Here is a 15,118-nt window from a genome sequence, read left to right as displayed (position 1 = left end):
CTGTTTTGGAGGGCAAGACTGGAACCAATGTTTTTTTAGCCCAAGACAACAGGTCTCCGGAGGGACGCGGGTGGCGCTGTGGGTTAAACCACAGAGCCTAGGACTTGCCGATCAGAAGGTCGGCGGTTCAAATCCTCATTATGGGGTGAGCTCCCGTTGCTCGGTCCCTGCTCCTGCCAACCTAGCAGATCGAAAGCATGACAAAGTGCAAGTAGATAAAAAGGTACCGTTCCGGCGGGAAGGTAAACGGCGTTTCCGTGCGCTGCTCTGGTTTGCCAGAAGCATCCCATGGGACGATGCCAAGGGCTTTCTGGCCTCCTTTGAGCGGGTGGCCGAGGCCTGCCAGTGGCCCAAGGGAGAGTGGGCGGCCAGGCTGCTGCCAGCCCTCCGAGGAGGGGCCGAGTGGGCCTTTGGCAGCCTGGAGGCCAGCGACAGAGAGGATTATGGGGAAGTGAAGGCGGCCATCTTGCGCGGGGACACCACCGCCCAGGAGAAGCAGCGGCAGCAGCAGCACTTCCGCCGCTTCTGCTACCAGGAGGCCGAGGGGCGAGGCCTATGGCCGCCTCCAGGAGCTCTGCCGTGGGTGGTTAAAAGTGGACCGGCACACCAAGGAGCAGATTCTGGAAGTGCTGATCCTGGAGCAGTTCCTGGCTATCCTGCCGCCCGAGGTCCAGGGCTGGGTCAGGGAGGCCGGGCCTGAGAGCTGCTCCCAGGCAGTGGCCCTGGCCGAGGAAGACCTCCAGGCGCAACGGGAAGCTGAGGGGCAGGAGCTCACATGCGCCTTGGGGCTGTGTTGCTGGGGGGCTCCTGTGGGGCTGATCCTGCCACTCCCTGGGCTGTTAACCAAGAGAGCGAAGCCTGTCCGTTTCATGCTGATTAAGGAGGGGAAGTCCAATTCTAGGCCCCTAGCTCACTCAGGGAAACACTTAATCTCAGGGTTGCGGGTTCAAGTCCCGTTTGGGGGCAAAAGATTCCTGCGTTGCAAGGGGTTGGACTAGATGACCCTCAGGATCCCTTCCAACTCTATGATTCCTGTGCTCTTCTAGGCATACTCCCCAAGTGTCCCTTGTCTCCAATGACAGTTCTGGAATTATGAAAGCCATCCCAGCTTCTGATTTGACCCTGGACTGTCCCTAATTCCGCTGCCAGTGCCGAGATCGGGGAATAGTATGAGCTGGCCCTTGTCCCAAGCCATGGCGGCTGCGGCGGCTGTGAGAGGGCATCCTGTTGCCTCTCCATGGCCTCTCCACGGCCGCTGCTACCAGCTTCCTCCCTTGGGCAGCTGCTAGTGGCTGCTAGATAGCGGGTGGGGAGGAGAGGCCACCACCATTAAGGCCCTGTTTGACGCGCCAGCTCTGAGGGGGAGGCAGAGGACAAGAAGAAAGAAAGAAATATTTAGCTGGGAAAGAAGAAAGGGGGAGTGGAGCAGAGCACAAGGAATCTTGATTTTTGGACAGGGAAACCTCAGTTTTCGAGCGTATCGGATGCTGAACGATTCGGAACCCGAACGCCGAAAACTCGGAAGCAATTCTTTTCGTTTCAAAGTCAAACGGCTTCCGAGTCACATTTCTCCATTTTTTCAAGGGATTTCACGCCCATTGCGCCTCGGCTGTCGAACGTTTTGGAAGTCGAACGGTCTTCAGGAACGGATTACGTTTCAAAAACTGCTGTATTTGAAAAAAGTGATTTGTGCGTCTGCATCTAATCTTGCCCCTTTCTAAAATGTATTCATTGGCGTGTGCTTCTCTTTTTGTCAATTGACCAAAAAAGAAAGCCGGGGTGAAGGGTTTTTCTCAGGAGGGCGTTTGTGCTGCATCCCATTGGTGTGGTCGTGGTGGGAATGCTCTGCTGGGATGGGTTGGGGAACAAAAATGGGGGTTGGGGATGAGGAGGGTCAGTTGAGTGGGGAGTGACAAATGCCCCTCTTTTCATCTAAGGAACGTTGGAGGGTATGGCTGGGTGATGGCGTCAGGGTGGGGTTTGAGGGAGGCTCTGGGTTTTCCGCCCAGGCCTCTCCCTCCTTGCCCTGTTGCTCTGTCCTGACAGGGTTCCTTCCTGATGTTGCAGGTGGGATTTGAGGAGGCCGCCGCAGATGTCTCTGAGGAAGGGCCGTCCGCAGATGTCGAACAGAGGCCAAGCAGGAAGATGCAAGCGAGGCCCAACTGGCAGGGAAGCAGGGCCGGATTTAGAGTCGTGCCCCCTGGATCATGCACCTTCATTGTATTGCTCCCATCACAGGCTGAAGACACCACCACTTTGGCTTCGCGTGTGCAGAGGAGGGCAACTAGGATGATCTAGAAGCTAAGCCTTGTGAGGAACGGTTGAAGGAGCTGGGGATGTTTAGCCTGCAAAAGAGGAGACTGAGAGGAGATATGGTAGCCATCTTCAAAGATGGCTGTCACATGGAGGCTGGAGCAAGCTTGTTTCCTCCTGCTCTGGAAGGTAGGATTCAAACCAGTTGCTTCAAGTTGCAGGAAAGGAGTTGGATGGGCATCTGCCATGGATGCTTTAGCTGAGATTCCTGCCTTGCAGGGGGTTGGACTAGATGACCCTCGGGTCCCTTACAACTCTATGATTCTATGATCCAAGAGACACGTTTTTCAGGTCACAGCAGATCGCTGTGACTGTAAATTGTTTTGAACTGCTTTTAGCATTGATTTTTTTCCCTTTATTACGATCCAGAGACCCAACAAATTGTTACAAACAATGCACAATTCAGACAGCCTACCTCCAGGTTAAACAAGCATTTTGTTCAGACTTAGAGACAGGGATCATTGGTTCTTGCAACCACCGATAAAAACTTGGCCACTGCTAATGTTCTAGCGTTTGTCCGGTCTTCCAATAGGAACCTGACATAATGAGCCTCTGATTTTCCCAGGAAAGGTACCAGCAAGGGTAGTAGTATCAGTTCAGCCTTGGCTTGCTCATGTTTCGCAGCAAAATATGTTTTATAGAATCGATGTCTTGAGCACATGAGCAAAGTCTGTCCTGGTAGGGAACTCCTCTCAACCTGCCATCCAACACTGCAGAAGGAAAGACGTTTAGTCTGGCTTTGGTGAACAACCTTAGATAATTTGGTACTGAATTTTAAATTTCTGTAGTCCAACATTTAAATTGTAGACCGCCTTTTCTGTGATGTAGGTATGATGTATGGACGGGTAGTCTTGAGTGACAGGGCAGGGAATTTAAAATGTCTATATAAGGCCTTAGAATCATAGAATCATAGAGTTGGAAGAGACCACAAGGGCCATCGAGTCCAACCCCCTGCCAAGCAGGAAACACCATCAGAGCACTCCTGACATATGGTTGTCAAGCCTCTGCTTAAAGACCTCCAAAGAAGGAGACTCCACCACACTCCTTGGCAGCAAATTCCACTGTCGAACAGCTCTTACTGTCAGGAAGTTCTTCCTAATGTTTAGGTGGAATCTTCTTTCTTGTAGTTTGGATCCATTGCTCCGTGTCCGCTTCTCTGGAGCAGCCTTGCGCACCATTGTTCTGGGTTCCCTATTAGGGACTTTGTCTTCTTTCCATCTCTGGGCCAGTAACAACCGGGTGGCTGTCGTCGCATACATAAAAAGTATTTTCTGCTCCCTTGGAATATCGGCACCTACAATTCCTAATAGAAAAACCTCTGCTCCCCCCCCCCCCAAGTTAATTTAAACATTTAAATTGTGCCATTGCTGGGATTCTTTTGTGTCAACATCTCCTCTCTCGACTCCTTCCAGGCTTACCTGGAGTTCTTCACCTCCAGCGAGAACGTCAGAGCCCTCCAAACAGTGTTGAAGAACTACGGCCAGCGAGTGAATTACCACATTGTCAATGTCAAGGTGCGTCCTTCCTCAGTGCCAGATTACCAAACAGACAGACTGGGCACTGGCCTACGAGCCTAGGGGCCCCTCAACAACGGATCAAAATAATATTGATTGGCATGGTTGGCCAATTGGTGTCAAGGAAGGACAGGATGTTTTTTATGTATGCTACCACAGCAGCAAGGGTTCTTTTAGCAAAGTATTGGAAGACACAAGAACTACCCACGCTGGAAGAATGGCAGACGAAGGTGATTGATTATATGGGACTGGCGGAGATGACTGGCAGAATCCGTGATCAAGGAAAAGAGATGGCGGAAGAAGATTGGAAGAAATTTAAAGTATATCTTAAGAACTGTTGTAAAATTAATGAGTGCTAAAATGCCATGGGTAAAGAAACAATATAGAAGTACAGCTGTAAATGATTAAGTAAGAGAAGAAGGGGGGGGGGGAATAAAGAAAATGAGTAATCAGTTAATTGAAGTGAGGGGTTGCTGAAGAAATTTTAAAATAGGGATGCAGAAAGGGGAGGCATGGGGAAGTCGGGGAAGTAAGATTTATGAAAAAGAGGTTTTGAAATTATACGTGTTTATATGTTTGTTTGTCTATGTATTGTGTTTTGTATTGTTTTTAATTTATGTTGGAAAATTAATAAAAATTTATGGAAAAAAACAAAAAAAACAACAAAATAATATTGATTTGATCTTGAAAGAAAATTGGGAAATAATTTGTGAGGGGGCCTGCGAGATTCTGACTGCCTAGGAGCCTCCACTGGGTTTAATCCGACCCTGGTCCTTCCTCTGGTAGGCTGGCAGTGAAAACGTTTCCGTGGAAACTTGGGATGCTTGGACTGAGAGCGTATGTGGGGAGCAAACCCTCTGTTTGTGATCTCTGGAGAATATTTTGAGAACTGTTCAGCCTCTGCTAGGACAATTGGCATTGGGTTCATGGCTCCTCCTTGTGGCCCAGTTTCAGTGCCTCCTGTTTAGCCAGAGAATCTGATCAGCTGAGCATATCGTTCCCTGGAGGAGTTTTCTGGATGCAGGGAGGAATAATAATAATAATAATAATAATAATAATAATAATAATAATAATAATTTATTATTTATACGCCACCCATCTGGCTGGGTTTCCCCAGCCACTCCGGGCGGCTTCCAACAGAACACTAAAATACAATAACCTATTAAACATTAAAAGCTTCCCTAAACAGGGCTGCCTTCAGATGTCTTCTAAAAGTTTGGTAGTTTTTTTTCTCTTTGACATCTGGCGGGAGGGCGTTTCACAGGGCAGGCGCCACTACCGAGAAGGCCCTCTGCCTGGTTCCCTGTAACTTGGCTTCTCATTGCAAGGGAACCGCCAGAAGGCCCTTGGCGCTGGACCTCAGTGTCCAGGCAGAACAATGGAGGTGGAGGTGCTCCTTCAGGTATACTGGACCGAGGCCTCTTCAGTTGGGCCTGAGATCTGTAAAAAAGAAAAAGAAAAAAGGTAAAGGACCTGTGGATGGTTAAGTCCAGTCAAAGGCGACTATGGGGTTGCGGAGCTCATCTCGCTTTCAGGCCGAGGGAGCCGGTATTTGTCCGCAGACAGCTTTCCGGGTCATGTGGCCTGCAGGACTAAACCGCTACTGGCGCAACGGGACACCGTGACGGAAACCAGAGCGCACAGAAACGCCGTTTACCTTCCCGCCACAGCAGTACCTATTTATCTACTTGCACTGGGGTGCTTTCGAACTGCTAGGTTGGCAGGAGCTGGGCCCGAGCAACGGGAGCTCACCCCGTGGCGGGGATTCGAACCGCTGACCTTCTGATCGGCAAGCCCAAGAGGCTCAATGGTTTAGACCACAGCGCCACCCGTGTCTTGAGATCTGTACAGGCCTGGCAGCAAGTTAACAGGTGTATACAAAACCGTGATGCAGCTGTTTCCCTCTCTTCCTTCTAAACAACCTCCTCTTTCCCGTCGGTAGGGTGAGAACATCACCAACGCGCATGAAATGCAACCCAATGCTGTAACGTGGGGCATCTTCCCCGGCAGAGAGATCATTCAGCCGACGGTTGTAGACCCGGTTAGCTTCATGTACTGGAAGGTAAGAGGGTTATTGTTCCCTGCCCTGCCCCAAACACCCAGGAAACTCTTAGCCTGTTGGTACAGATCTGGGGCTTTGGTACATTTCCGTGGAAAATGTATGTGAATAGAAGTACAAGGTGCCAATTACTATTCCCTAGAACTTGTGGTACCGGGGTACCTCTGCTCCTCTAATAACAAGTTGGGGGTAGAACCTCCACTTTTGCCTGCACAGGTTCAGTGAACTCATAGGTCTGTATCAAGTCATAAGAACATAAGAACCCGCTGGATCAGAGCAGTGGCCCATCGATGATGATGGTGGTGGTGGATAGGCAAACTAAGGCCCGGGGGCCGGATCCGGCCCAATTGCCTTCTAAATCCGGCCCATGGATGGTCCAGGAATCAGTGTGTTTTTACATGAGTAGAATGTGTCCTTTTCTTTAAAATGCATCTAGGTTATTTGTGGGGCATAGGAATTCGTTCATTCCCCCCCCCAAAAAATATAGTCCAGCCCCCCAAAAAGTTTCAGGGACAGTAGACCGGCCCCCTGCTGGAAAAGTTTGCTGACCCCTGATAATGATGATTGATTGATTGAGTTTATATACCGCCCTATACCCGGAGGTCTCAGGGTGGTTCACAGACAAATATAATCAGAATAAAAACAACAACCCAATAATACCCTACTCAGAAAAGAGCCACATTTTAAAAGGGTATAGGATAAGGTTACCAGACGTCCCCGTTTTCCTGTGGACAGTCCCCAGATTTACAAATCAGTCCCCTGACAAAATCGTATCATTCCTATTGAAATTGAAAAGTGTCCCCAGATTCATTGAAAAAAATCTGGTAACCTTATTATAGGATATTAAACAGATCAGCCAAAGGCCTGGTTAAAAAGGAACATTTTTGCCTGGCACTGGAAGGTGTGTAATGAAGGCGCCAGGCGAACTTCCCTGGGGAGAGCATTCCATAGACGGGGAGCCACTGCAGAGAAGGCCCCGTTCTCGTGTTGCCACCCTCTGGACCTCTCAAGGCGGAAGCGCACAAAGGAGAGCCTCAGAAGATGACCTCAGGGTCAGGGTAGGTTCATATGGTCACATCTAGTCACATTGGCTAAGCAGGTGCCTTTTCTGAATGCTAAGGGCCATAGCTCAGGGGTAGAGCATATGCTTTGGATGCAGGAGGGGCTCAGGTTCATTTCTCAGCACCTCCAGGTAGAGCTGGCAAATGTCCCTGTTTATGCAACACTGGAGAGCTGCTGCCAGTTAGTAGAGGCAGTGCTGAGCGTGACAGACCAAATAGTCTGGCTCTGTCTAAGGCAGCTTCTTCTGCCTGTAGCTCAGCGCAAGGGTATCTGCTTTGCACGCAGAATGCCCCGAGTCCAGTCTCTGGCATCTCCGGGGAGAACTGGGGGAGAACCCAGCCTGAAGCCCTGGAGAGCCACTGCTGGCCAGAGCAGGCAACACTGAGCGAGTGGCGCCGATAAGTCTGAGTCTGCATAATGCAGCCTCTTCCAGACGCTCATTCCCTGAGATCATCCTCCGAGACCCTCCTTCGTGTGCCTCCTCCTTGAGAGGTCTGGAGGGTCGCAACACGAGAACGGGGCCTTTACTGCAGTGGCTCCCCGTCCATGGAATGCTCTCCCCAGGCAAGTTCGCCTGGTGCCTTCATTTAAAAAAAAAAAATTATTAATTTTTCATTTTTGTTCATTACATACACCTCAAATTCTCAAAGACTTCCCCCAACTTTTTTGGTTTGTTTCTATTTTTACCCACTTTGCTATAATTATCCACCTTTAGGTGCCAAGCAGAAACGTTCCTTTTTAGTGCAGGCCTTTGGTTGATCCGATTTGCATCCTAGGCCCTTTTAAAATGTTTTTGTTTTTTTATTATGTATTTTGTGATTTTACATCTTGATTTTATTCTGTGGACCAACCTGAGACCCCCGGGTATAGGGCGGTATATAAATTATAAATTCAATAAATAATAATAATAATAATTCGTTTCCCATAGTTCCTCCTGCACTCCCACCCCCACCTCAAATTGTTTTTAAGTGTGACCTGCTTCTCTCTCTCTCTGCCCCCCTCGGACAGGATGAGGCCTTTGCCCTGTGGATTGAGCAGTGGGCCAAGCTGTACGAAGAGGAGTCCCCCTCTCGCATGATCCTCCAGTACATGCACGACAACTATTACCTGGTCAACTTGGTGGACAACGACTTCCCCCTGGACAGCTGCCTCTGGCAGGTCTTGGAAGACGTGCACACGCTCTTGAACTGTCCGGCGGAACCTTGAAAGTTGAGAAAAGGCACGCAGCCTCCCAGATTTGGCTGGCAGCATAGTTAAAAACCTTAGGGATGCGAGGTTGGAACCACAGTGGCCCAGACACTCCTCTAGGGGGCGCCGTTGGCTGAATTTCCCCCCATTGCCTTCAAAGCGGGAGGCCGGTTAAGACAGGCACATCTCCCTTCTGATCCAAAAGACTCTGAGGATGTTTTCGAGCCCTTCTTGGGTTATTACAATCCCTTTTCCCCTTATACTAATGGCAGCTAGAAATCCTTATCCCCACCCCAACCCCAAATCTCTGTCTGGCCCACCCCCCATGTTTCTGGGTTGCACTCTAAAAAAGAAAGCTTTCAGCTGCTGCTTCAGTGCGCACCCTCTGATCAATGGGACTGATGGCTTCACAAGCCTCTAGTTCAGAACGGGAGTTGCAGAAAATCAGGATGAGCACAGCCGCCTGCGACGCACCTGCCCTCCTCTGGGGAGCCACAGTGTGTGGCCGGCTATTTATTTTGTTTTTATTTTATTATAAAGGCGCAGGATCGTGGTCTTCTTCCTGCGTCTTCTCGTTTTCTCTTGCAGGGGAGGGGGAAGTATTTAAAATGCTTGTAAAGGGAAGGAGAGAAGTGAAATCGAAATGAAATAAAATGTAGTTGATGCCTACGTTGACTTGCCTTTTAAAAAAGAACCAGAGGAAGAGCTTGGGACTTACTAGGGATTCACGTTGTAGCAGTGTGGCTGGGGGCACAGCATGGTGAATGCAGGGAGTTATGGTAACGTGGCCCCTCCCCCCCAAAAAATCACCCATGGCTGGTGTCCATTGGGACTTGTGGGGCAGAAACACATGGGCGCCGGGCGCCATTTTGCAACAAGATGGTGGACAGAAGAATCACTTTTGCATGGCTTAGGCCTGTTTGGGGGCACAGGTTCAGCGGCATCTTGAGATAATACAAGAGTTCCTGAGGATTGACGTCAATGTTTGGGTGCCTTTTTGAACCAACATGCCAGATGGAAGCGTGACTTCAGCACGACTTTGCCTGATTTTTGGGGTGGCTGGTCCAAACTCACAAATGATGCTATCCGTTTATAAACACATCTCTTTTTGTTTGTTTTTTAAAAATTCCAAGCACTTCGTGCTAGTCTGTAATAATCCGTTTTGAGGCTTAGGGTATATAAACTTCATGAAATATAAATAAAATAAGAAGGGCTATAAACTTTTTTTTAAAAAATGTTTTATTTTGTTTTTAAACATTCTTATACATTCACATCATTTTCAATTTCTACACTTCAGTGATCGCTTAGATCCCTTGGACTCTGCCCCCCCCCATCTAATTACATTTTTCTAATCCATTTTTTACCTTTTTTTTGTAAAAAAAGGTAAAGAATGCCTGACAGTTAAGTCCAGTTGCAGATGACTCTGGGGTTGCGATGCTCATCTCGCTTTACTGGCCGAGGGAGCCGATCTTTGTCCGCAGTTTTTCCGGGTCATGTGGCCAGCATGACTAAGCAGCTTCTGGCGAAACCAGAGCAGCACACAGAAATGCCGTTTACCTTCCCGCCGGAGCGGTACCTATTTATCTACTTGCACTTTTGGGTGTGCTTTCGAACCGCTAGGTTGGCAGGAGCTGAGACCGAACAACGGGAGCTCACCCCATGGTGGGGATTCGAACCACCGACCTGATCGGCAAGCCCAAAAGGCTCAGTGGTTTAGACCACAGCACCACCCGCCTTAACTTGGCTATAAACTTTTTCTTTCAACCTGAACGGAAGCCGAAAGTCTCAGCGCCCTCAAAATACGTGATGTCTGTTACATTGCATTATTGAGTATTAACCCAAATTTTGCACAATCCTTTGTCTTCCAGGTGCAGTCTCCCTCTGGCCCCTCTTTTAAGGTCCTTTTGGGATTTGCCAACCCAACAGTTCAAAAGCACGCCAGCGCAAGTAGATAAATAGGTACCGCTCCGGCGGGAAGGTAAACGGCGGTTCCGTGCACTCTGGTTTCCATCACGGTGTCCTGTTGCACCAGAAGCAGTTTATCTTGTGCTGTATTCACCACCCTCTGTAGGCACCTCCTATCAGTTGATGTCAAACCAACGTACCACACCATGTTGCAGTATGAAAGGACAATCAAATGTTGATTGACATTGTTCTTTCGCAATGCACTGAGGAGATGGAGTCTCCGTTGGGCCTTCTTAACCAGCTGGGTTATATTGATTTTCCAAGTAAGGTCTTCACTGAGATAAACTCCCAGGAATTTAAAGGAAGAGACTCTCTCCATACAGCCCTCCCCAATGTACAGCGGGGCTAGTTCTCTCTTCCTCCGAAAGTCCAACACTATCTCCTTTGTCTTGCTTAAGCGCACAAATAAGACCAGGGCACAAGACCACTTCCTTCCTCTAGTTCCTAGTGACCGGCATTGAGAAGCATGACTGACTGCCTTTGACCGTGGAAGCAAAGCATTGCCAGAATGGTGGTTAAGTCATCAATAGCTTTCTCCTCCATGTACCTGTCTGGTCCTCTCTTAAAGCCATCCAAGTTGGTGGCCGTCACTGCCTCCTGTGGCAGTGAGTTCCATAGTTTAACGGTTCCACAGCTGTGTGAAAAAGCATTTCTTTATCTCTGCCCTGACTCTTCCCACATTCAGCTTCGCTAGATGACCATGATGTTGTGAGAGGAGGAGAAAAACTTCTCTTTCCACCTCCTCCGAACTGTGCATCGTTTTATAAGCTTCTATCAATGTGGCCTCTCTTCCTCACTTTTCCTCTGAACAAAAAAGTCCCAAAAGCTACCCCAAAAGAATCCCAAAAACAGAAGTTTACCCCACATGCAACTATAATTCCTAGCACCCAGAATTTTTTGGGTGAAGCCCATGCTTTAAATGTAGGCTGCCATCACAGCCATGGGTTAAGTATTTAGGTGTATGGGCAACAGCAAACAATATAAATTTGTTTAAAGATAATTATTTGAAAACCTGGGAAGATATTGTTGTTGTTTAGTCATGTCTGACTCTTTGTGACCCCCTGGACCAGAGCACGCCAGGCACTCCTGTCTTCCACTGCCTCCCGCAGCTTGGTCAAACTCATGTTCATAGCTTCAAGAACACTGTCCAGCCATCTCGTCCTCTGTCGTCCCCTTCTCCTTGTGCCCTCCATCTTTCCCAACATCAGGGTCTTTTCGAGAAGATATTAAATTTGCAAATTTGGAGCAGAATGGATCTTTCACTACTAGGTAGTGTCGACTATAAAGATAACTGTATTGCCAAGAATGTTATTCTGTTTCAATTGATTCCGGTGATTGGCTAGACAGGTTGTTTCAACACATGGCTAAAAGGTATTTCTAAATATATTTGGCAAGGGAAAAAACCGAGAATAAAATATAAACACTCTCTGTAACTATCCAATCACTGAATGTCACTCTCAATCCCATATGTGGACCTGAGTGAAAACTATCTACAGTATCCCCCTGCTGGCCCAGGGTGAGAACTTCAGTACATACATAACCCTTACCATCTGCAATCCCCAGCACCCCTTAGGAAACTACAGTTCCCAGCATTCTTTGGGAGAAGCAATTGCCTGTTGCTGGAAACCACAGGAGTCAAGCTGCCTGGGGGCTTCCCACTGTGGAAACAGGGTGCTGGACTAGATGGGCCTCATCCAGGCCACTTTATGTCCTTAAGCTGTCTTCTTAAGCTGCCGCTGGGGGTGAATTTATGACACAAAGTTTGGACTAGAATCTTGGGTTATTGACTAGAATCAGTACTCTGGAATCTTGGGGTATCAAAGAAGGACTAGAAGATGGGTAGGCAAACTAAGATCCGGGGGCCGGATCCAGCCCAATCGCCTTCTCAATCCGGCCTCAGCGTGTTTTTACATGAGTTGAATGTGCCCTTTTATTTAAAATGCATCTCTGGGTTATTTGTGGGGCATAGGAATTCGTTCGTATTTTTTTCCAAAATATAGTCAGGCCCCCCACAAGGTCTGAGGGACAGTGGACTGGCCCCCTTCTGAAAAAGTTTGCTGATCCCTGGACTAGAATCGTGCATACTCCTAATCACGTTCCTTTTTAACCAAGGCTTTGGTTGATCTGATTTGCATCCTATCCCCTTTTTAAGTGGTTTTTTTTCTTTTTGAGGGGGGCTATTGGGTTTTTGTTTTTATTATGTCTTTTATGGTTTTATATCTTGATTTTATTCTGTGAACTGCCCTGAGACCCCGGGGTATAGGGGGGTATATAAATTCCATTACAGTGGTACCTTGGGTTAAGTACTTAATTCATTCTGGAGGTCCGTTCTTAACCTGAAGCAACCTGGAAAGGTTGGCCGCATGTCCAGCACCACCAACATAAAGGTTGGCTGGGAAATTACACACAGTGCACTGCTAAGTTTTGGTTGTGGGGTTGCTTCAACGCCTCTTACCAAAGCAACACCACATCCTCAGATCTGTATCCATACTTTCCCCAATATACAGTCAACTTCACCGGACAGGGATCCATCTGTTCTGGCTGGCTGATCAAGGACCCCAATCTTTGGTTCTTGTATAATGGACTAACCACTGATTACCACCCTGGTAATTATCAGTGTGTGGGAATGGGTGCCTTTACTTTCCCTGTGACTGTGGAGGCTTCTCTTCCTCTACCCTCTCTTAGAAACAGAAAGAGGAGAGAAGTCCAAGGGGAACAGTGCAGTGATGAGATTTTCCTGGCCCGCTCTGTGGGTGCTGTTGGTGGAGGCTTCGTTAGCATCCTCACCATCGGCATACATCCGGGAGTTGTGGCTGAACAAAATCGTGAAGCACTATTTGCCCTAACATGCAGGTTGGAGAAAACCATCAATGCCACTACACATATCCTCCGACAGTTGCAGTCCGAGATTGAGGATTTGAACCAGATAGCAGCAGCTAATAGACTTGCTCTTGACTATCTCCTTGCCAAATCAGGAGGTTTTTGTAAAATAGTCCCGGAAGGCAACTGCAGAGTGAAGTTTCATGACCTCAACAACACTATTGAGGACGAGTTGCCAAAATTACAGGCCCTTATAAATGATAACCAACCCAGTCAGAATCCTTGGGAATGGATGTGGTCTTGGGTCCCAGGAGTAGGATGGTTACATAGCCTTTTGACCGCCATTGCGGTAGGAGGATTAGTCTTCCTAATACTTCTTTGCATCACCCCTTGCTGCATATCTCTAGTCAGAGGAATGGTGGCCCAAAGCATTAAGAATCTCACTGAAACCCACACCATGGCCATATACCAAGCCCTGGCCCCCCCTGGCAGAAGAAGAGCATGAGTATGCTTGACTAATTCGTGAAATGCCCCCTGAAGAGATCCCCTTGAGAGACACAGTTGTCTATACCGGGGTTCAACATGAGAGTCAAGCTGGAGAAACAACTGTGACTTGTTTCTAAGCTTGAAAGGGGGGAATGTGGCAAGGCCACCTGGAAGAGTTTTACCTTTACCTTTTATGTATAACCATAAATACTGATAATAATGCTTAAATTGTTAAGGCTAGAAGAGCCTAAAATCTTAAGAATCAAAATTTTATGCTTGCAACATACGCTTCTGGTTTCTTGTTCAATGATTTTTTTAAAAACCTTAATGATTTCTTCATGAACTTTGTTCCAAAAGCTTTTTATCTCCTTACACCCCACCATATATGGTACATTGTTCCTATCTCGGTGTTACATCTCCAGCACACATTGGTTTTTTGCTTATAGATTTTTGGCGATTCCATGGGGCAGGGGTTAGGTACCACCGGTAGATCATTTTCATTAGATTCTCCCTTGTTGTATAACATGCTGTGAACTTGATGTCAAATTTCCACAGCTAACATTATGTTGTGGCCAAAATCCTGCGCCCACTTTATCATAACGTCCTTTAGCATCTCATCCTTGAGTTCCCATTCCAAAAGTAGATCATACATCCTAGATAGGGTCTTTTTATTCATTTGTACTAATTCCTTTTGTAAGAATGACTTCTTTTCTCCAAAACCAATTTTCTTATCCTGATTAAGTATATGCACTATTTGGTGATATTGAATCCAGCCGTTACAATACTGTTTAATTTCTTCATACAATTTGATTTTTAATTGGCCCTGTTCTACCTTTATTAATTGTTGGTGAGTTGCCCAATTTGTGCCCATGTTTGTCTTTTTTACCGTTATCATCTCCACTGGGGATGCCCACCAGGGTATTTTGGGCTCTAATAGTCTGTAGTACTTATCCCAGACCTTGTATAATGAAATTCTTACTACAGTGGTGCCCCGCAAGACGAAATTAATTCGTTCCGCAAGTTTTGTCGTCTAGCGAATTTTTCGTCTTGCGAATCACGAAATCCCATAGGAATGCATTGAAAATCAATTAATGCGTTCCTATGGTCAAAAAAAGTCCAAACAAAGCCAAATTTGGTACAACAACAGTTTATTAACTGCTCTTTAAAGTCACACATACTGTAAAGAGCAGTTCAAAAATTGAAGGGAAAATAAATTAACTTTATAAACATGACAGAAAAACATTTAAAAATCAACAAAGTGTACAGTACATTTTCTAAGACTCTGGGGGACCACTCGAAGAAGGCTCCTCTTCCACTCTTTGCTTCTTGCTCAAGAACCTGTCCATAGTCTGCTGCTTCATCCGCCTTTTCAGCACCTCCCTGAAAGACGACATGACCCTCGTATCAAAAGTGTTCGCAAGGTCACGTGTCAGGTCCTTGTCAGGTTGGTGCCACTGTGCAAAAGCCTGCACATCTTTCCACTTCTGACAAATGTCCCTCAGTTCTTTGGAGGACACAACCTCCAGGAACTCCGCTGCAAAGTCTTCAGCCGCAGGAACATCAGAACTGGCAGCCTCTCCATGCCTGACCACGCTGTGGATGCCAGATCTTGTCTTGAACCGTTCAAACCAACCTCTGCTTGCCTTGAAGACTTCTGGCTCGCCTGAGGTTCCTGGCTGTTCCCGGATGAGGTCAGCGTGCAAGGCCTTGG

The 15,118-nt window shown here is 47.4% G+C and overlaps 1 protein-coding gene across 1 annotated transcript in view; it reads left to right on the top strand.

Annotated features, from left to right (window-relative positions):
* The window catches only part of LOC114590105 (methylenetetrahydrofolate reductase (NADPH)-like), a 95,923-nt gene extending 87,118 nt beyond the window's left edge, over positions 1 to 8,805 (top strand). The window contains exons 5-7 of the mRNA XM_077931112.1: positions 3,726 to 3,827; positions 5,770 to 5,889; positions 7,957 to 8,805. Of these exons, the coding sequence (XP_077787238.1) occupies positions 3,726 to 3,827; positions 5,770 to 5,889; positions 7,957 to 8,154 (420 nt within the window). The 3' untranslated portion in view covers positions 8,155 to 8,805. The remainder of the gene's footprint in view (positions 1 to 3,725; positions 3,828 to 5,769; positions 5,890 to 7,956) is intronic.
* Positions 8,806 to 15,118: the final 6,313 nt, after the last annotated feature.

This window comes from Podarcis muralis, chromosome 7 (assembly GCF_964188315.1).
Source record: "Podarcis muralis chromosome 7, rPodMur119.hap1.1, whole genome shotgun sequence".
Classification (NCBI taxonomy): Eukaryota; Metazoa; Chordata; class Lepidosauria; order Squamata; family Lacertidae; genus Podarcis; species Podarcis muralis.
This window is presented reverse-complemented; position numbering and strand designations above follow the sequence as displayed.